Below are 21,671 nucleotides of genomic sequence, written 5' to 3' on the forward strand. Positions count from 1 at the left end.
CGCGGAATTACAGAATTATCTCTTTCTATTGTGAATGAATTCTTAAATAATACTTTTTTAAAATACGCAAATGTAAATCACAAAGCTAATTTATTCCTATTTGGCTTTTTTGCTTTTTGTTTTTTTCTATGACAACGTTATTGCAATTAGGTGTATATCTTAATTTACTAAGAACTAAATGCAAAGAAAACTGAGCTTTCTAAGGCTGTCCCTTTTCAATCACTATTTGGCTGGTTTATGATATCGTCCGATGGCCGTGCCAAGGACCTAGTATGCAAAATTTACCTTGGAATATTATCTAAAACTTTGGTTTTAAAATTCAACCTGTCAACCGAAGTTTTTTGCAGACGAAAAATAGAGATTACTTCATGAGCAGGGGGCTTGTACGGGATCTTGACACTCGTTGTTTGGGGTGTTACTGAACAGAGTAACGCAGTAACGAGTAACGAGTAACGGAGTAACGAGAAAACGAGTAACGGAATAAATATTCAAGAGGTTAAAAAATATACATGTAACAGCCGTCAATTCGATGTCAATTCCACGTTTTATTCGATCCGATCAACTACGCTCAGCACACCGTTCGAATACAATACCGTACAAGAAATCCTTACAAACAAGCAAGTGTCTCTATCCGTAACCTTGAAAACTGCTGAAATATCCGTAATGCTTCCGTAATGTTCTATTCCTTCGATGTGAGTCTAGTTAAACGATCCTTATCCGAGAAATAAAGGCGAAAATAACAAGCGATAAAAGCACATGTATGCCGAGGTTTGACCTAGTGTCGAATGACAACACCTCGGCGCAGACTGGGCCTAGTGCACAGGACACCTAGCATTTACATGGCTCCCCTAAAATGTTTGTCATTTTAACCAAAACAAATCTTACTCTAACTCGTTTAGAATACTAGAGTTGCTAAGCGTTCTAGATATCCTGTTTCTGTAACATCACAGTTCCTCAGGCTCCTCGTCGGGGATTCCCGGTCTATCCTTAGGTGACTCTAGCAACAGCACAAGTTTATTGACTGGTCGATCCAATACTGATCCAGTTCCGATTTGAACAGTCACCGATCTGACTTGGCCTTCATCATCACGACGTGTGGTAAGCACTTTAGCCATAGGCCACTTATTCCTACAAGAATTGTTGTCCTTTAATAGAACAATGTCGCCTTCCGTGAAGTTTCTTCTCTTGTGTGTCCACTTTTGTCTCAACTGTAGGATCTGAAGATATTCTTTACTCCATCTATTCCAGAATTCGTTAGCAATATGCTGTACGCGCCTCCAGCGACGTTTGCAGTAAGTATCTTCTCGTTGAAACCTTCCTGGAGGGGGGAGAATGAGCTTGGTTTTACCAGTGAGAAGGGTACTTGGCGATAGTGGCAACGGTGAGAGCGGATCACTTAAGGTCTCGGTAGTCAGAGGACGACTGTTGACAACAGCTTCAGCTTCACATAACAAAGTTCGCAACGATTCGTCGTTTAAGCTGTGACCATGCTGTTTCATAAGTGCTGCCATGATGTTCCGCACGGACCGAATTTGTCGTTCCCAAACGCCTCCGAAATTACTTGCAGTAGCAGGATTTCTGATCCAATCAATGTTCTCCTTAAGCAACTCTGCCTTAATTTTCTCATCATCCATTTCTTGAAGTGCTGCCTTTAACTCGTTTTCGGCCCCAACAAAATTAGTCCCTTGGTCACTGCGAAGTTCTCTTATGGGTCCTCTACGACAGGTAAAGCGCCGTAATGCTTGTAAGAATGAATCTGTTTCCATGGAGTGGGCTACTTCGATATGTACCGCACGACTGGCCAAACAAGTTAATAGGGCTCCGTACCTTTTAACTTCTTTCCTGCCTTCTTTGACATACCACGGACCAAAGTAGTCCACTGCACAGTATGAAAACTGTGGCGCGGGTTCAACACGGGAACTTGGGGGGTTGGCCATTTTCTGTTCTCCAAAAGTACCACGGAAATGTCGACACGTGACGCACCTTGATATGAAGTGTCTGACCGCAGCATTTCCATTGATAATCCAGTAACCACTCGAACGAAGTTCGTTTAAGGTGAGACCTCTTCCGCTGTGGTGAGTTTTCTCATGGGCGTGACGGAGGACCAGCTCTGTAATATGACCAGTCTTCGGTAAGATGACAGGGTTCTTAAGACTGTCTGAGAGGTTAGCCTTCTTTATCCGTCCTCCGACTCTCAACATTCCGCTGGTATCCAGGTATGGGTCAAGGGCGTTAAGGCTGCTACCTTTCTTCAAAACTGCTTTCCTTTCCTTATCATGATGACGATCTTTAGGCACACTTCCGGTCTGGGTTTGGAAATCTTTCAGAATCTTGATTTCTTTATCGAAATAATTCGCTTGCACCAGCTTGAGAATTTCTGTTTCTGCTTGTTCAAGGTCTCTGACCATAAAGGAAGTAGCCGGGCAACCTTCACATTCACGGCTTCGTCCATTAACTCGAGGACCTCAACACTTAGAGGTCTCTTGTCTGCTTTACTGGCTCTCATCTTGAGACGTCGTTTGTATTCCATACAAAGCGCAACTGCGCCCTTTAGGACTTGCCACTTGGAGAATCTTTTGAATCTGCTTAACATGTTTTCATGTTCTTCAATCACTGTCGCGTTAGCGGTAACCCTTTTAACGTCAGGAGAATTGTGGTCGACCTCGTTTTCGTATGAGTCTTGTTGAGGCCAGTGATCTTCCGTCTGCCACAAGAAGTCTGGGCCCTTAATCCACTGCGACCTTTGTATAAACTCCTTAGCGTTCATCCCCCTCGATGCTTCATCTGCTGGGTTGGATCCAGACTCCACGTAGCGCCACTGGTCTGGTGAAGTGTGGTCACGGATGAATTGCACTCTATTTGCAACATACACTTGGAATCTTCGAGATTCATTGTTGATGAACCCGAGGACAACCTTACTATCGGTCCAGTACAAGTCTTGGAGCCCGTCATAGTCTAACTCTTCTTTTAGCATGCTTGCAACCCTTACTGAAACGGTAGCGGCAGTTAGTTCAAGTCTTGGAATAGTGACTGTCTTCAACGGTGCATCACGAGCTTTCCCCATAACAAGAGAACAATGCATTCTTCCGTTTTCATCAACCAGTCTGAGATAAGAACATTGTCCGTACCCGACTTGAGACGCATCTGACATATTATGTAGCTGAGCAGTGGCAATGCTTCCAAAATCAGGAGGCTGAAAGTTTATTGGGATGTTCAGCTGCTCTAATAGCGGTAACTGACTTCTCCATCTTCCCCATTTGGCAAGAACTTCTCCCTCGATTGGCTCGTCCCAGTCTTTTCCGTGACAGATCTCTTGAAGTATCTGCTTTCCAACAAGGACGACGGGCGCAATCAGCCCCAGAGGATCAAAGATCGAGCTTATAGTTGCCAGTATACCCCTACGGGTGCACGGCTTGTCCTTCAACTCTATCCTGAATTTGAATGCGTCCGATTCAATGCACCATTCTACATCCAATGCTCTCTCTATTGGTAACTTGTCACTGCCTAGGTCTAGGCCCTTGATCTCCTTTGCTCTGTCTCCAGCAGGTACTGACATCATCACCTTTGTACTGTTGTTGACAAATTTCGTTAGTTTGAACCCTCCCTTTGCACACATCTCTTTAACAGCTTGTACTAGTTCTACAGCGTCCTTCTCTGTCGGTACCGAACTCAGAGCATCATCGACGTAAAAGTTCTTCCTTAATGTTTCGGCAGCTCTTGCACCAAACTCTCTTTCACCGTCTTCGGCTGTACGTTTCAACGCGAAGTTAGAACACCCTGGAGATGAACCAGCTCCAAAGAGGTGCACTGTCATGCAGTACTCTTGAGGTTCTTGAGTTAAATCTCCATTTGGCCACCATAAGAAGCGAAGGAAGTTCTGATCTTCCCTTGGAACCTTGACTTGAAACAACATTTTCTCTATGTCAGCCATGAAGGCTACCTTCTCCTCTCTGAATCTTGTGAGCACCCCAGTGAGCTTGTTTGTGAGATCGGGCCCTTGCAATAGCTGGCCATTCAGCGCTTCACCCTGGTAACGAGCTGAACAGTCAAATACTACGCGTATGCTGCCTGGTTATTTGGGGGGGTAAACCCCGTGGTGAGGTAAGTACCAGGCCTTTCCTTCTTGATGGGGTAGCTCTTCAACCTTGACTTTTCGAGCATATCCCTTCTCTATGATTTCAGTCATGAATCTGACGTAGTCAGCACGATACCTTGCGTCGCCTTGGAGTCTCTTCTTAAGGCCGTGCAGGGGTTGCTCTGCTTGAGGACGGTTATTGGGTAGCTGTACATTCTTTTCTCTAAAGGGCAGAGGCATCTCGTAATGCATGTCATCTCTATGATGGATTCCATCTTCTACAATCTTCAGGAACTGACGGTCTTCTCTTGATAATGCGACTCCGTGCTCCCTTTCAGCAAAGTCCACCTCAAACATTCGAGAAACCACTTGAGAGGTTAACCGCTCCTTAATCTCTGTCTTAGCAATGATGTACCCATTCACGTTATCCTCTGTGTTGCTCTTAAGAATCTGAATACGGTTACAGTGTACTTTTTTACTGCTCTTTTGGTTAACAGGACCGTTTACGTGCCATCCCAGTAGTGATCTTACTGCATAGGGTTCATTCTCATTCCCGCAAACAATGTCTCTTGGTCGCACTACACTAGGGCAATTTAGTTCGATCAGGAGTCCTATTTCTACGTCTTCCATGTAAGGAGGTACGTGTTTCCTAACCATCTGCGAATGTGACCATCCTTGCAGCTCTTCGGGACGAGGAATCTCATCACGATCTGCTGGAATCCTTTGTCTGACGTAGGTTCTCGGTAGGGGTACGATAACGTCGTTTTCTTGAAAGTGGGAAGCCATTAGCCCATCTACCGCTTTAGTATCGACTTTTTGGGTACCATGCATAGTAGTGAGCAAAAGTTTGGTTTCACTTCCTTTAACACCAAGCCTTCTTAACGAGTCTTCCTTAATGAATGTTCCACCACTGGCATTATCAAGGAGGGCGTAAACACATATCTTATTGTTTGGATTGTCCTTGTGGTACAACCATACTGGGATAATACCCATAGCAACTGGTACATCACCGGCATCTGTCACATTGCAAATTGCAGTACACACGTTAACGACTCGCTCTTCCGTTTTCCTTTTACTGGCTTCCGGTTTCTCATGTTGGCCGTTTCCACTTTCCATTTTCACCTCTTCTGATTTCCAACTGTAATCATGGAGTGACGTTGGGTGTTTCTTATTGCAGATCTGACAGGTTCTTTTACTTTTGCAAAGCTTGGCAATGTGTTCACAACTATAGCAACCAAAGCATAAGCCTTTCTGTTTGATAAAGTTTCTCCGCTCCACTAGCGGTTTTTTAAGAAACTCAGCACATTCGTCCAGATGATGCGCCTTAGAGCACAATGTACAGCTGATGGGGTGAGAATTTCCTCCACCTGCATTCTTTCCTGCCAAGCCTGTTGCAAAGTTGGTACCCCTTCCTCTCTTGGGTTTGCGTTCGTTCTGTTTATGGTACTTGTCAACTGCGTTCATCGGTTTACTTATGCCTTCCTCGGAATAGATTGGGTCTGTCGCTAAGTCGGCTTGCTCTGATTCAAATTGGCAAAAGTCATTAAAGCTAGCTGTCTGTCCCTTGACACTCCTAATCCTGCTAACTCTTTCAGTCCACTTACTACGTAGATATCGCGGCTGCCTTTCCCATAACTGGCGCATAACATTGGCCGTGTTCAAGTCGTTCATGTATTGCATGCCTGTCATGGCGTTCCTTGCTTGCTCAAGGACAATAGAAAATTCTTGTAACCCTGTTCCGTCGTTAGGCTTAACAGCGGGCCAGCTCGACAGCTTGGCGATGTATGCACTTGCAATCTTGTATGGGTCACCAAAATGTTTCTTCAAAAGCCGTCTAGCCTCCTTGTACGAATCTTCGCCTTTCATTTGTAAACAACCCTTTATCAGTTCCTTGGCCTTTCCACTAGTGTATTGATCCAAGAAGTACAAGCGCTCATTAGAATCATCTACCTTAGATTCTATGAGAGTTTCAAAGGCTATTATGAATGCCGGGTATGACATAACATCTCCCGAAAACGTAGGTGGCTTGTGACTAGGTAGGAGACTCCTAGCCTGTTGGGTAACAATCATTTCTGAAAGTTCAGCCTGCTTCCTTTGAATGTCAAGATAGTTTTGATCTAACCCTGTACCTTCCACAGAGCTTGAATCCTTTCCGAAACTGCACGTACATTCCCTTTTAACATGCGGTAGCTTATAATCAGTGGGGGTTTCGTACTTGTCCTTATACTCTTCTTCCTTAATGGGAACACTCTTTGGAACAAAGGGTCGGGCAGTTGGGTTCATACTAGCAGCACTGACTAAAGCTGGGGTGGTTACAGGAGTGGTCGTTGAACCAACAATAGCTGAACTTTGGAACTTCACAGAAGGCACCCTTAGTGTAGCCTGATCGTTAGATTGTACCCCAGGTGAGATGGTAGTAGAAGTGAGTTTAACCTCAACATCTTCCAAGGTTTCATTCATTCCGTCAATAGTTTGTTCCTCCTCGAATTTCTCATAAGTTTTTTCTTCTGCCTTTGCCTCTGCGATTTGCTACCTAAGTTCAAGCTCTTCAGTAGCCATTTTTAATGCTTGTTTCTCGTTTAGAAATGATGCCTTAACCTCTAACGCTGCAGCTTTAGCTTTCGCTTCAATTAACTTTAACCTAGCAGATGTTACCGAGGAAAGGGAGTGCCTTGAGCGACGAGATGACTTAGATTTCACTGAGTGTGTATCACGTAAACCGCCACGTAGCTTATCTGCATCATCCAAAAAGCCAATAATCCTTTGCTTTAGCTGGAGCACATTCTTATCACGAGTGCCAAACCATTCAAGAGCTAATTTAATTTCATCATCATCATCTAAGGCCTTGAGATATACGTCATGTGCTTCTTGCACCTTAACAAATAGCTGATCTAAATGAACAACTTCCGTACGCACTTGTTTTTCGTTCTCAAAATCCGTTAACAAAGGTGAGACTAAGTTCATCTGCTTAGTTAAATTAGCAAGTACAGTTTTCCGATTTTCCTTCAACTTTTGAATCTCAAATTGCCTACCCCTTTCTGTAGGAATCCGTTTTCGCACGTCAATGTGAGTTTCTTGAGCCAATAAACCGGTCAGCGGCGATATCGCACGAGGTGACGAGCAGATTGTATCGAGATCCATATCAACTTCGCGCCAAGTGCAAAGCTTCTCTTCATCAGGGAACTCCGTTTTCCCTTGTAAATCTTCTTCCTTGTCTCCTTCCATGTGATTCGTTTGTAGGTCAAACTGTAACAGACGTCAATTCCACGTTTTATTCGATCCGATCAACTACGCTCAGCACACCGTTCGAATACAATACCGTACAAGAAATCCTTACAAACAAGCAAGTGTCTCTATCCGTAACCTTGAAAACTGCTGAAATATCCGTAATGCTTCCGTAATGTTCTATTCCTTCGATGTGAGTCTAGTTAAACGATCCTTATCCGAGAAATAAAGGCGAAAATAACAAGCGATAAAAGCACATGTATGCCGAGGTTTGACCTAGTGTCGAATGACAACACCTCGGCGCAGACTGGGCCTAGTGCACAGGACACTTAGCATTTACAATATAAATAAATCCTAATGATAGAAAAAACATGAAAATGGTTGTAATATTCCAATAATGACTTTTACCGATCTCGAAAAATATGTGTATTCCAAAACAACGTTGCCACCCCCCTTACCCCTCCCTCTAACAAAGTCGTAGGTCAGGAGCCAACGAAGGTATTTTCGCGCCGAAAAAGTCACCTGGCCACAAATGTTATAACAGGTTTGAATGGGTTATTTTCTCACAGCCACGAGGGGATCGAGGAACAACAATGGAGGAAGGTAAGGTACAGATTTTAGAAATAGCTCTGCCAGGTAAATCAAAATAATAGAAATTTGTTGGTTCCTTATTACCGTTATCAACTAACCAAGTACTCGATTGCCAACTTGAAGGCTTAGAAACAGTTTGCTCGCTTATTACCCCTGGGGTTATTAACTTTCCTGTTCAACTTTCAATGTCTTTTAACTCTTCTCGCAAATACGGGATTTGACTTAATACTGCCTTCCAAAACGTAATTATAGTGAACGTTTCTACCGGTTTAAAAGGATTTATAAATAAAAACTCTGAAATTTGAATATTGGCGGCAAAATAGGATTGCAGAGCGATACTAGTTTTTAGATCGATTTTCAACTAAAGTAAAGTAAAAAAAAAGGAACATTCATATGGATTGGTTTGCTCGAAGTTGCGATTAACAATCAATGCAGAATAAACCGAAACATAGGTACTGCCAGGGTACGAAATTAACTCTTTTTTTGTAGGATCTAGTTGGCTACTTAATATTTCAAAGTGGTAGCCAATTCCATTAAGTCGAATAAGTCCTGGGTGTCCAGAAAAAAAACTGAATATAAACGAAACAGAACAAACAAGGAGAAAACGGCCGGTTTACTAGATGTTATTTTAGAGCTGAGATCCTCCAAATTGAGAAGTCTTGAACCCAAATAATTCTAGCAGGTAATCAAAGTAAGCAAAGAGGACCCCTACATATCTACTTGGGAAACTAAGATGGCGTTCGTCAGCGACAGAGTTTCCTAGTGACATATGTGTCATCAGTTTTTGCATGATCGTCACAGCCCTCCCTGATGATATGCAATTACATGAACTCATTTTGACCCAAATTTTAATTTTTTAAGCCCGGGCTTTACGGCTTAAAGACAGCTACACCCCTGTCAGCGCTGAATTCAGTCACGGACTTTTTCCTCTTCTAGTCACGTTTGCGGCAAAATTTAAAAAGATATTGGTGTGTTATATGAAACGCCTGAGCTAAGATAACAACAACTAATAGTATTTTGAAATCGTAGAAGAGCCGTTGTTCCCACTTCTTCTTCCACTTATGATTCCTTCGGGAAAGGAATAATCGTGTCTTCTAAACTTGCTTTGACGATCAATCTCTTATGTTAAGACCTACTTGGGGCTAAAGTGGCACTTGCAGACGCTTTTTACCATCGTGCAACTACGAAGAGGGACCTGCATTTGGTATAAGAAGTACTTTCCTTAATCTTATCACAATCGTTTCACGCTGAAACCTTGAAACTTAGGGTAATCCCATATCTTGTTTAAAAAAGAATGCGTCACAAAATAAACTTTCTGTTTCTTTTCTCAATGATCTCAATTAGCACAACCTATACCGCGGGATCAAACTAACAATACGGAAATCAATTTTATTTATGCAGATGTCGATGTTGGTAGTAATGCTACTACTCGGGTACTACTCAAGGACAGTGACGTAAGACCAGTATATATGCAGTTTTGTTGAGTTGTACATATTCAGTGATTCGTGACAATTGTTCAGAAACTCGGCAGTTTTAAAATAGCCGGTCTTCCTGATCCTGGGCTGTAGGAAATAACCTTTTAGGATAAACGATAAACGGAACGTTTTGTTACTCTATCTGCTGGATTCTCATATTCAGTTGCAAATAACAGCCGTAGCCAGGTGACTTTTTCGGCGCGAAAATACCTTCGACTTTGCTGGAGGGACTGGTAGGGGGGTTGACGTCGTTGTTTTAAGCAATTTTTGGAATGCACATATTTTTCGAGATTAGTAAAGGTCATTATTAGGATATTACAACCATTTTTATGTTTTTTCTGTCATTAAGATTTATTTATTCATATTTTTAAGCTCTCGAATTTTTATCCCGTTACTCGTTTTCTCGTTACTCGTTACTGCGTTACTCTGTTTAGTAACACCCCGTTGTTTGTATCAGAAATCTTACTCGCTCCCTGCGATCGCTCGTTCGATTTCTGATATATCACTTTGTGCGAAAATCCCGTAAGCGCGCCCTGCCCATGAAGTAAATAGAGATTTTATCTTGTACACCATGTACACCAAAAATTAGCTTTCTTATCCCATTCAATACCGCAACGGCTTCGAAACGTGATAACAAATAAAGGAGGGCATGCCGGATATTGACTTTTCGAATATATGTACTCAGTAAAGCAATAAACGTCGTTAAAAAATTTCATGCAGAAGTGTAGTTTCGATCAAAAGTTATGTCGCCTGTAATGAGAGGAACGAACTTTTGGGACACCCTGTAAACACTAGGAAAGTTTCGTTTGTATTGTAACCTTACTTTCTTCCCGAAACTTTCATCACAAAGTAGAACCAGCTGGACCAAGGACCACATACTGTACTTTTAAGAAACAAAAAAATACTATCGTGTAATGGTAAACGGCGAAGGCAACGGGAACAAAATCAATAGATCTAATTAGCAAAAACACTTAATTGCACGTGCAGCACACTTTTTGTACACTTCTTTGCCGTTGTTTTGCACGATTAGTATTTTGATGGAGTAATTTTCATATGTGATCACCAAAAATTTTGTTGCTTGTGTTCCTGTTCGCGTTTATTTTTTTCACTGCCGCTCATTTTCACCTGGCAGGCCGCTGCTGGCTGGCCGCTAGCATTTTTCATATTCTCACCGCCTCTATGAAATTTTCATGTTTTTCTTCCAACGAAATTTTTAATCACTCGCTCTAGCCCTTTCTCTGTCATCCACGTGAGTGTAGACATCAAAAGATAACGTCGAAAATACTCGACTTTGTTCTTGTTTTGGGGCTTTGACCTTTAGAGCTTAGCTTCAACAAGTAGGTCTTTCAGCGATTTTTCTCTTCTATAGGTGGTTTTCATACAATCTCGGGAGACACAAATAACAATAGTGAAATGAACAAATGCTGATGGACGAACAAAGCGAGCTAATGAGCGATCTTTTGTTTACCGTCCACCAGCATGGCGGCGATGACGTAACGTGAAAATCACCTATAGGAGATGAGAGATAGTTCTCTGTATATTTCTTTCATAATCGATAAAATGACACTTATTCAAAAGGATCCTTTTAGGACTAGTCGCTGGTGGGTTGTACTGTGTTACAAAAGGGGTTAATTTGCTCTTCTCTTTTAGTAGTATACCTTCAGTATTTTACGCCGTTTAAGTGTATAGGTATAGGTATAGGTAAATCATTAACATTCACATACCTTCCTGCATACTAATTCGGTATAGGGTTACTAATGAGCGTCTCTCAATAGGAACAATAGGCTTGCCTAGAATTGCCCGTTAAGTAACTTTAGTCTGGTTTGCCAGATCGTCTATTTAAAAAAATATGAAAAAGAGGCGCGATCGACTAGCAACGCGAGAAACGGCTTATGTCTTCTATTTAGCGCTAAAAAAATCGGATATATAAACAAAACACACACACATACAGAAAGTGGGGCAGAAAACTCTTTATTTCAATTTTGACTCACTCTTATTAAATACTATTAAATAAAATAAAGTAAAATAAAATAAAATAATAATAGTAATAATAATAATAATAATAATAATAATAAGTGAAAAAAAGGTAAATAAATAATAGTTATGGATGAAAGGGAAAATTATTTACAAGCCAAATCTTAAAATAGATATCTACATTATAAAACTACCATTTACAAGATTGTATCTACGCTAAATTCAATATCATAATAACCTAATCATTCAACTTATGGTGGGCATGATACCATCAATGAAGGAAAAAAATATCATATCAGTGGTTACAGGTTACTTATTCCAGGCTTCTGTTGAACTTGGGTAGAACGAATATCTATATGCGTTGTTGTGCAAAAGCTGATAGCGCTATCCACCGGATAAATCACTATCCAACGGATAAGTATTTGGGATACCAATTGCGCTATGCAGTGGATTTAACAATTATTCCTCGAGCCCGAATGGGCTCTGAGTCAATAGCCCATGAGGCCGAAGGCCGGATGGGCTATTGACTCAGAGGTCATGAGGGCGAGAGGAATAATTGTTTTGGTAAAATCCAACTAGTTGATCAAAAATATCGAGAATAAAAGAGTTTTAGCTAGCTAAAGCTAGACTTCAATCCTTTTTTGCCGCCAAAAAGCCCGCGCTTTTGGCTACTAGTGGGCTATAACATATAGCCTTGTAGTAGCTCAACCAATCAGAACGCAGCATTGATAATAGACCACTAGTTGGATTTTACCAGAAACCCATAAGGGATTGAAACGTGTAACTCGCGTTCAATGCTCGTGAATATTCGTTTTGACCATATTTGGAAACCTTAGTGACGGATATCCATTTTCAACAAAATGGCTGCTGCACGATCACCATGCAGATGTTTTAAGACAAGAGTTCTGCATTTCAAGGTTAAAAATACACCGTTAAAAGACAAAAAATGAAAAGAGAAAGTTCAAAAGAATGCTCAGCTTTCTTTTTTGAGGAGAAAGGGAAGCTTTTCATCAAGAAGTCGTCCTTCGAGGTTTTCTTCACGGCGGCGGAGCCCATGGTCTGTTTTGAAATGCAACCAAGTCAGCGAACTTTTTGCTGAATTGTCAGGTACATTTTGCACTCTATGGCCAAGACAATTACGTTTTTGAAAGGGAATTTATGTATTTTTAAATGTTTCATAGACGTTTTATAAATTTTTCTCTTCGGCGCCAAAGAAAAATTACAAAATGTGCCCTGATTTGAGATGGATTTTGTGTTGAATTTTGCCATGTGCTTAGCCGATTTCACTTGCGTGAACGGATCCACGATCCAGATAGTGTTTTCCGAATTGCTTTAAAGGATTAACTTTTTAGACTTTGAATAAAAATTTTCAAGAAACGGCTTCTCTGTCTATTGTTTTGAGTCTGTTCATTCATTCATAAAATTAGCTCAAACCACGATCGTGACTACAACTTCTAAGTTTAATTTAAGCTTTTAAAATGCTTCGCACATTCATTACACGCATCACTTTTTGCGAAGATGTCAGGTTCAGGTTCTGGACACTTTTCGATACGCAGCTAATGAATTTTATTCGAAAGTATTTTTTACTGTTTATCCTAGACTTTTGATATAAGAATTTTAAAAGCCTATTTGCAGTATAAGTTTTCTGTGCAGAGGGTCAACGAGGCATCGTTGTTTGAAGTGACAACTTGAAGAAGTTGCGAGGACGTCAGTGGGTTTGGTAATGTTATGTTTGGCCCGGGTGGTGAGGCAATAATATCCTGCTCAGTGTTTCGGTAAGATTCCTGGTTTCAACCTTTGAAAGCTTTCTCTGCTTTCGGGAGTTTTTCCCCCGTTTGTCGGCCATCTTTTTCAAGCGGGCGCGGGAAGCTGAAGTAAAATTACGTCACGTTGTTTACGAAGTTTGATTGGTTAGTTGTCTCTTCTTCTCGTTCCAAATATGGTACTTTTGAAAATGAATAATCACGAGCATCGGACAAAGCAAACATATGAGAGTTACACGTTTCAACCCCTTATGAGTTTCTGATTTTACTAAATTGATTTATCCAATGGATAGTGTTATCCACCTTTTGAACAACTGGGGCCTGATCTGAATATGACGAAAGGGGAATGCATTGGGGGCTCGAGAAGCTCTTGAAAGTGAACATACTTCAGATGGAAGGGAGATACTAACTAAACCTTGTTGGATTTTATAAAACATTGACAATTGATACGAAAGTCTGCGTTGTTAAAGACTTTGCCAACCAAGCTGTTTTAACATGGGAATACATGACTATAATATATGAGTAGTCTCTAAAAACGAACCTTGCTGGTCGATGTTGAACTACTTCGATTTGGTGAATATTCTGTTTAGTATATGGGTTCCATACAGAGCAAGCATACTCTAGTTGAGGACCCAGAAGGGTAGTGTAAAACTTAGATTTGACATCCATGGAACAATCCAACAAGCTCAAATATTTCAAAACCCCTTCAAAAACAAGAAAGGTGCTAACGTGAAATAACCGGGTTTTGTTCTATATAAGTAACGATCCGGGTAAGGTGGATAGCAGTTTCTTTTGTTTTGCGGCAACGGTGCTTTCCCCACATAGGAATGTTCTCATTTTACACAGAGAATGCATTAACCTACATGAAGGCCGTTTACGCAATAAAATGCATTTACACTCCACTTTGAAAGGGTGTGTTTTTTGTGTGTTAAAAGATTTTGACCAATCACAAGAGTTGAAAACAATAGCCAAGAAACGTTTACAATTTTACATGTTCCCCACATAGGATTTCTTTGTTATTCAAACTGAGACCAGATTTTGTTATATGGAAGATGGTTGGAAAGTAAGGATGAATATATATGTACTGCCAAGAGACTATAAAGGGGACAGAGAGGGCATCCCCCATATACACCCTATTCCATAGGTAATTCGTCTCGAGTTATTTTTAACACCACAGATCTCAAGGGAGATTAGACAACAGCCAATCACATAGCGCGAATGTGTTCCGCGTGGATAACCCACGCTGAGAGCCACGCGTCCTTCACGAAATGACGCATAACAAAATGGGGGAAGACGCGGAGAGCGATTTTGCTATTCCTTTTGTCGACGAAAACGACTACAGCGAGATTTCTGCGAAAGCTGTGTCAGCGAAACCGAAATTAAAAAAGAATCGCCCTTCCTCTCTTGTATAGAGCTAACAGTAGAGCAGGGAAATCCTTAACACACTGAATATTCTCTCAGGATCATTTATAATTTACAGTTTGAAGAGAGCAATTTCTGGTTTGATGTTTATTTTTTTTCAGTCTTTATAGCGACTATTCTTACCCACTCACTTTGTCAATTGTAAGCGAACCCTCCTAAAGCTGAATTTCAAGGGACCATATTCAAGCTCCGAAAGAGAAATAAAATTTCGTCGTTGCTTATTTACGTCCTCCATAAAATGCGAAATTAGGCATTTTCACGTCGTAGTCGTGCAAAAACGGGAAAGAAATGAACAAAAAAGTGTGTTGCACGTGCGAAGTTGTTGTTTTGCTAATTAAACCTATTGTTTTTTTTTTGACGTTCTAGTTGTCGTCCGCGTCGTTGGATCTTAAACTCCCTAAATTGTACAAAGGACCGGTTTCAATAGACCGGCGAAATTTCTCATTTTATTAAAGCACTGAGGTTACGACAACTTCGAGTTAAACTGATTTCACGGGTTGTCAAAGAGTCCAGCGATTCCTTTTTCCCAGGTGAGCGCCGACTCATTTCGCTTCAATATTCAGGAATGCTCTCGATCTTTTTACGCTTTCATTGCCTCTCGCCCGACATGTTTTGCACGGCGTTTGGTCATGCGAAACCTCCTCGAAACATCCACGCCTCGCGCGAGGTAACTTTATCCCGATTCTAAAAATAACTCGAGACGAATTACCTATGGAATAGGGTGTATATGGGGGATGCCCTCTCTGTCCCCTTTATAGTCTCTTGGTACTGCTTTATGAAGTTTTTTTAACTTTTGCTGTTTAAGCCAATCAGAAGTAAGTACAGACAATAAAAAAGTTAGCACCTTTTTTGCATTCAAACATGTTCGTTGCCGTTCAGTGCTATCGTTCTTATCTGGTATAAGGTATTCAGGATTTAATAAAGAAGAGAAAATGATCAGAAAAAGTGAACTGGGAAATATCTCAAAGGTGAGAAACTTGAAACATTGGTCCATGTTTTTGCAGGGTTAGTTTACTGCGAGAAACTTGAAACAGTGGTCCATGTGTTTGTAGGGTTAGTTTATTGCGAAATTCCGATTATTTTATTTGATACAAGGATCAGAAAAAGTGAACTGTGAAATATCTCAAAGGTGAGAAACTTGAAACGGTGGTCCATGTTTTTGTAAGGGTTAATTTATTGCGAAATTATTTGTATCAGTTGCGTTCAAACAAAACAAAACAAACGAATTGCACTCAGAAACTCTAATACGAACACTGCATTTCAAAGGTTCATGGCAAATACATGGACAACCACATGGAGTCTTAATTCGGTTTATAAAAGGTCAGGGGCAGATTTAGTGACAGCTATGACTAGTAATTATAAATAACGCACCCAATTGCCTGAAAAGGCTCTTAAAACCAACACAAAGGTATGACAGAGTAGAGAACAGAGTCTATGTTCTAAGAACATCAATCTGAGCGTTCTTTTTAGAAAGTGAAAGCAGAAATTCGATGAAAATGTGCTATCAAACCAATATCCTGGAAAAGGTACATAGACAAGGGGTGTAGCCAGGATTTTTCAAAGGGGGGGGGGGGGGTCACAGCAGGGACACCATCAGGGGATCGCCGACTATATATGGTTTATACCGCTGCTCTCCCTCGTGTATCAGCGGGCTCAGTCGTATTATCGCGGCATGAAGGCCCATATTAACTAAAGACAAGAGCCGTTGACGAAAATACTTTACAAAAAAACAAATTTAAAAAAAGTGGGCTTTTCAACAATGGCTTTTACGGCCAAGATATTGTCATGGCGTTTTCGCCACCTGAATATTGTAGGTTGTTTGCTCAAAAGAGGGCCTACCAAGGGGGGCTTACGGGCCATGACCCCCCCTAGCTACGCCCCTGTAGACGACATTTCTCTCCCTTGGACACCCGTACAAAGGAAGTAACACAGTTCATTGTGCGAACGAATAATCACCACCTTACTGTATCATATCTACAGCGACATATACGAAAACAAAATGTCATTTTCTGAAACAATTCTTAGTAAAGTTATCAATACGGGTTGTATAAAAACACCTTAAGGAAAAAATCTTCGCTAATACCTTTCTACGGTATTCTCACACTTGTTTCATCATCGTTTCTTTTTGCCCTTTGTGAACAATTTGTGGTATAAATCGACGCCTTGTTTCGGCCGCACTTCGGTCAAGTTTAAGCCTACAGAAACATCTCAATACACACTTTCGTACATACTGACCACCAGCGGAGCTCCACGCTCGCTTCGGCAGCGTAGCCCCATAGCTAAGAAAATCAATTCATTCTAATCACGTGACCATACACCGACCGTCCGTCCGCACCACAGGGAAACCAATGTTTTATCTCCTACTTACTAGCTAGTTTGGGAGCCCAGGTGATTTTGGACATCCATGTTGTGATCAATTGACAGCTGTCAAAATAGGGTATCCGCTGACCAGAATCACCTGACCGTATCGCAGGCTCAGGTTTCGACCAATCCATCGAGCTCGAGTATTTTTTGAAGTTATCCACTGACAACTTAGTTTTTAAATGATCGTAGGCTCAAGTTCAATTTTTTAAATGCGTAAGAAATAAGTTGTGTTTATGAGCCGCACTTTTCAAACTAGCCTCGGACGCGAAAATTCAGCCACCTATTCGACAGGCAGGGAAGGCAGTTACCTTTGTACAGTGTCAAGCGCTTTAGGGGTGCAAAAATATAGGAATGTAGGACTAAGCGACCTGAAAATATAGGACAAAACCCAACAAAACTGCAAAAATATAGGACTAATCCGGTAGTAACTTACATCCCAACGCAAGGTTCTTTATTTTATATAGACTCTCTAGGTAATTATACTTATTCATTTAATATGTTGCCAAGATTATGGGGCCAACAAAAGAAAGACTCTTTTTCGGTTTCAGAGATATCTTTCAAACTTATAGTAAGTTTATCATTTACTTCAGAAAGTCAAAATAGCGTTGTTTTTTTCTGGGATCATAACATCATCTCAGTGAAAAATGAACTCCTCGGCACGCAAGATTAATAACAATAGCAATCTTACATTGTTTTCAAATCAACAATCATGGTTGACAATATCAACAAGTTCGAGTCCAAAACTCAATACTGACAGTTACTTCTGTGTAAACAGAAATGGAAATACTGACAATAACGCTTAGAATTACAGAAACTATGCAAAATACAGGTTAATGTGAACAGAAGTGACCACTCATATTCTATCAGATCAGGTAAAGCATCCATAAATTACACCCTTCATGGTTAACTCCATCACCACTGCTGTTAGGTTGTTGTTCCTAACGTTGGATTTCTTTCTCTTTTCCGCTGCCTGCTTTGGTAGCGAGGCAGTCAATCTTGGCATTTTCTTGGTAAGTGGAACTTCTGCTAAGCTTTTTTCAATTAACTTCCGTTTCAGACACTCGACACCTTTCTGCTTCTCTCTCCGCTCAAGATAACTCTGTTTTAAGGTGGCTAGACTGGATTTTTTGTGGGGGATACCTCCCAAATTTGAATATTAACTACGTCGCCATAAGTAAAGATATGGAAAAAAGGTTTCCACAACTGTATTATATAAAGATGAAAATTTCTTATGATTTAAGTTTTATTGCAATCGGAGTCGCCATGGCAACGTAACGACGCCATTACGTTTTTTATTTATCTTTGTGTTTCTCTGTACCAGGAGTTTTTTTAAGAAATCGCTTAAGGGAGTTTGTAAAGTTTGAACAAATTCTATGAGGGCGTTTTTGAAATATTTTGCAACGAAGTTTTAAGCATCATAAAAACAGTGAAATAGCATGCTATCCACACAATTAGCTAATTTTTTAAGAAAATGATAAGCTTTGAAAACGCGGCTTCATTTCATAGTGGTTTGATTCCATTGTAAACTGTGTACAAAAAAAGAGGGGAATCGCTCTGGGCGATCTCGAATAAGAAGAATTTTATTAACCTGCATTCAGCTGCTTTTGTTACAGTTTTTGCACGTAATTTGGTCCACGTCTACAAATTTCGCATTTTTCAAAAAACTGCTGGATAAATTTTTTTTATAAATTTGAAAATCCCGAGATCAATCGTTAATAAATATACCCTGCAAGTTTCAAGAACATTGAAAACAGGAAAAGCTTTTAAACAGGGCCTCAAATATGACCAATTTTTCCCCCAGATTTTGTGTTTACAAGTGAGCGTCCTCATTATTCACTGGCATTGTTTTCAAGTTTCATATGCACGTGCATTGATCTCGGAATTTTCAAATTTATAAAAAAATTTATCGGGCGGTTTTTTGAAAAATGCGAAATTTGTAGGCACGGACCAAATAACGTGCAAAAACTGTAACAAAAGCAGCTGAATGCAAGTTAATAAAATTCTTCTTACTCGCGATCGCCCAGAGCAATTCCCCTCTTTTTTGGTACACAGTTTTCAATGGAATCAAACCACTATGAGATGAAGCCGCGTTTCCAAAGCTTATCATTTTCTTAAAAAATAAGCTAATTGTGTGGATAGCATGCTATTTCACTGTTTTTATGATGCTTAAAACTTCGTTGCAAAATATTTCGAAAACGCTCACATAGAATTTGTTCAAACTTTGCCATAATTGAGGCAATTATGGCAGGTACAAACTCCCTTAAGCGATTTCTTAAAAAAACTCCTGGTACAGAGAAACACAAAGATAAATAAATAAAGGAATGGCGTCGTTACGTTGCCATGGCGACTCCGATTGCAATAAAACTTAAATCATAAGAAATTTTCATCTTTATATAATACAGTTGTGGAAACCTTTTTTCCATATCTTTACCCATGGCGACGTAATTAATGCTCAAACTTGGGAGGTATCCCCCCAAAAAAATCCAGTCGAGCCACCTTAAGTTTCTGTGATAGCCCTATAGCGGTTTCTATCATTACCTCTGCTTCGCTTATGCCAACTCTATCACGCTCTATCTATCACGTGAAAGATGGACCGCCCACAGTCGACCCAAAATCCACTACACACAATTAAACGTTAAGAGGAAGACAGCGCAACGTTTTTTGCATTTTGGGGTCTAGAAAACACAACCTTTGCGACATCAAAGTTTCGCGGATTGTCGATTTTTAACTACCAATCAAACATTTATTTCAAATTTTTAAATGTTTCTTGAATTTTACATGAAAAAGGCCTAAAATGTAGGCAAAAAATTGCTCAATTTATAGGACTTAATAGGAGAGATAGGAAAAAATAGGATTTTATAGGAAAATAAGACTCGCTTGACAACCTGCTTTTGACTTTTCGTACCATGGTCACGCTCTACGTCCAATTTTTATGCTCTGATTGGTCAAAATTTGCCAGGTGAGTTCATGAGGAAAATTAATGCAGCATCTGGAAAGTTGTTTACTGATAGCTGAAGCCAACAGAGTTTTTGTCATCTTGTGATGTTTTTAACTGCCTTTTTCACTGGATGTACAAAATGAAATACAGTTATTATCTAGATTCTTGTCATTCATGGCTGGTTTGTTAATTGGAATTTTGCTTGAGAAATGCGCCGCTTGTCAAAGTCATCGGAAATCCGATTTCGGAATGGTATCGTTTTCGTTTTTCACCGTGCTTGATGCGTAAGAGGCTTGAAAAGTCTCAAGCGATTCTGCCCTTACTTGATGGTTTTCAGGAGCTGCATCTCCTCTGGTTAGCTTAAGTAATTATTGTATTTGATGTTTGTTTGTTTGCTTTTCTGGTTCAAGAAGTCGAACGTAGTTTATGCGACTAGTTTATGCACGTTTGTAAGATTTGAGACAATAATCTGACTTAGTAAGCTTATCAGGTTTCATATAAGCTTAAGCTTGCAGAACTTTAAAAAGCCTTTTAGACATTTTCTGACCGCAGATAGAAAGAAAACGTCCCGAAGAAGATTAAGGTATAATTGTGACTGTAAAAAGAAAGCTTTGAGCGATATTCTCGCCTCGCGTTCATCTTGGGAAAAAAAAAAAACACCGGGAAGCCGGCCAGCTTAAAACATAAGCTTATTAAATTATAATGCTTACACCACTCAAGATTTTTAGAGACACTTTAATCTCAATACTTGTCTTAATAAATTTCACCGAATCGTATTTGTTTTGTTGATCGTTAGTAGTCTCTTTCGCAATTTTAATCGCTGTGCCGGTTGTTTTCAGTTGTACATGAACATCGCTTGCAGGAGTACTCAATCGGAACTCAAAAAATGCCGCGCGTATCGAACGCTTTTAAAGATTACACATAACAAAACCATTAAATAAACATAAAAAATTCTTTATTATGTTGAAGCATAACTCTTAGAATATCAATGACCATTCAAACGCGCAACAGCTCGCACTGCAAATTTTTCGCTTGTCAAAGGTGAGAACCGGCTGGCCGTAACTATATAGATGACTTTGGAAATTTTGTGAACTTTTTCGCTTAAAGGTCATTATTATGCAGAATACCACATAGGAGAAGATTGTTCTGACCGAACAGTCCCGACATTATGGAGCTCTCTTTATGAAAACGTTTTATAACGTGGTCAATTCTATAATTTTTTGTGGAAGGAAGCGCGTGCTTCGATCGTCCTGAATATTGAGTGAGTGCAATTTGTCCTGCAAAATTGGGAAAAACTGCATTCTGTTCAAGCTCTGTATGACCAAAAAAAAAACAGCACCTCCATGTTTACCTCAAATGTGATGTATAAAAAGTATAAAAGGGAGCCTTACACGCCACCAGATTTGTTGGCAAGATTTTATTATTAAAATAAACGAGTCGAACACAAAAAATTCGTCCTGATTATTTATTCTGGCCTTCTTTTTTAGACAAAGTAATGCAACCTGTAAATTGGCTACCACCGAGGGCTATCGTGTCTTATAACCGGCCTTTGTAGCATAAAATTTAATTTCGGTGCTGTCCAATTAACCTCATAAATAAAGTTGGTGTAGGTGGGCGACTGGGTTATTTTGCTTCGGAAGAATTTGTTTTCCAGGCCTAATCTACTGTGATCAAAAGCCATTATGGCTCTTGACTGTGATCAAAGATGATTGCTATTATCTAGGTGTACATATAAGACTATAAACTCGATGTAAGATTTGTTTCACTCTTAGATTGAATGCAAATTATTTTTCTCTAAAATCACTTAGCCTTTCCCTCAAAAGTCAAATGAATGTACCCTAAAG

The 21,671-nt window shown here is 40.2% G+C and overlaps 3 protein-coding genes across 3 annotated transcripts; all 3 read right to left on the reverse strand.

Annotated features, from left to right (window-relative positions):
- Nucleotides 1-944: 944 nt before the first annotated feature.
- Nucleotides 945-2,201, reverse strand: LOC140925758 (uncharacterized). The gene has a single exon (XM_073375639.1). The coding sequence runs from the start codon at nucleotides 2,199-2,201 to the stop codon at nucleotides 945-947; it is 1,257 nt and encodes a 418-aa protein (XP_073231740.1).
- A 984-nt stretch (nucleotides 2,202-3,185) lies between these two features.
- On the reverse strand, nucleotides 3,186-3,931 carry LOC140925759 (uncharacterized). Its single transcript, XM_073375640.1, has 2 exons — nucleotides 3,241-3,931; nucleotides 3,186-3,193 (listed from the first exon to the last, which is right to left on the reverse strand). The coding sequence occupies exons 1-2, from the start codon at nucleotides 3,929-3,931 to the stop codon at nucleotides 3,186-3,188; spliced, it is 699 nt and encodes a 232-aa protein (XP_073231741.1).
- Nucleotides 3,932-4,072: 141 nt separating this feature from the next.
- LOC140925760 (uncharacterized) lies at nucleotides 4,073-6,535 on the reverse strand. Its single transcript, XM_073375641.1, has one exon. The coding sequence runs from the start codon at nucleotides 6,533-6,535 to the stop codon at nucleotides 4,073-4,075; it is 2,463 nt and encodes an 820-aa protein (XP_073231742.1).
- Between the last annotated feature and the right edge of the window lie 15,136 nt (nucleotides 6,536-21,671).

The sequence above is a fragment of the Porites lutea genome, chromosome 2, assembly GCF_958299795.1.
Source record: "Porites lutea chromosome 2, jaPorLute2.1, whole genome shotgun sequence".
NCBI classification, from domain to species: Eukaryota; Metazoa; Cnidaria; class Anthozoa; order Scleractinia; family Poritidae; genus Porites; species Porites lutea.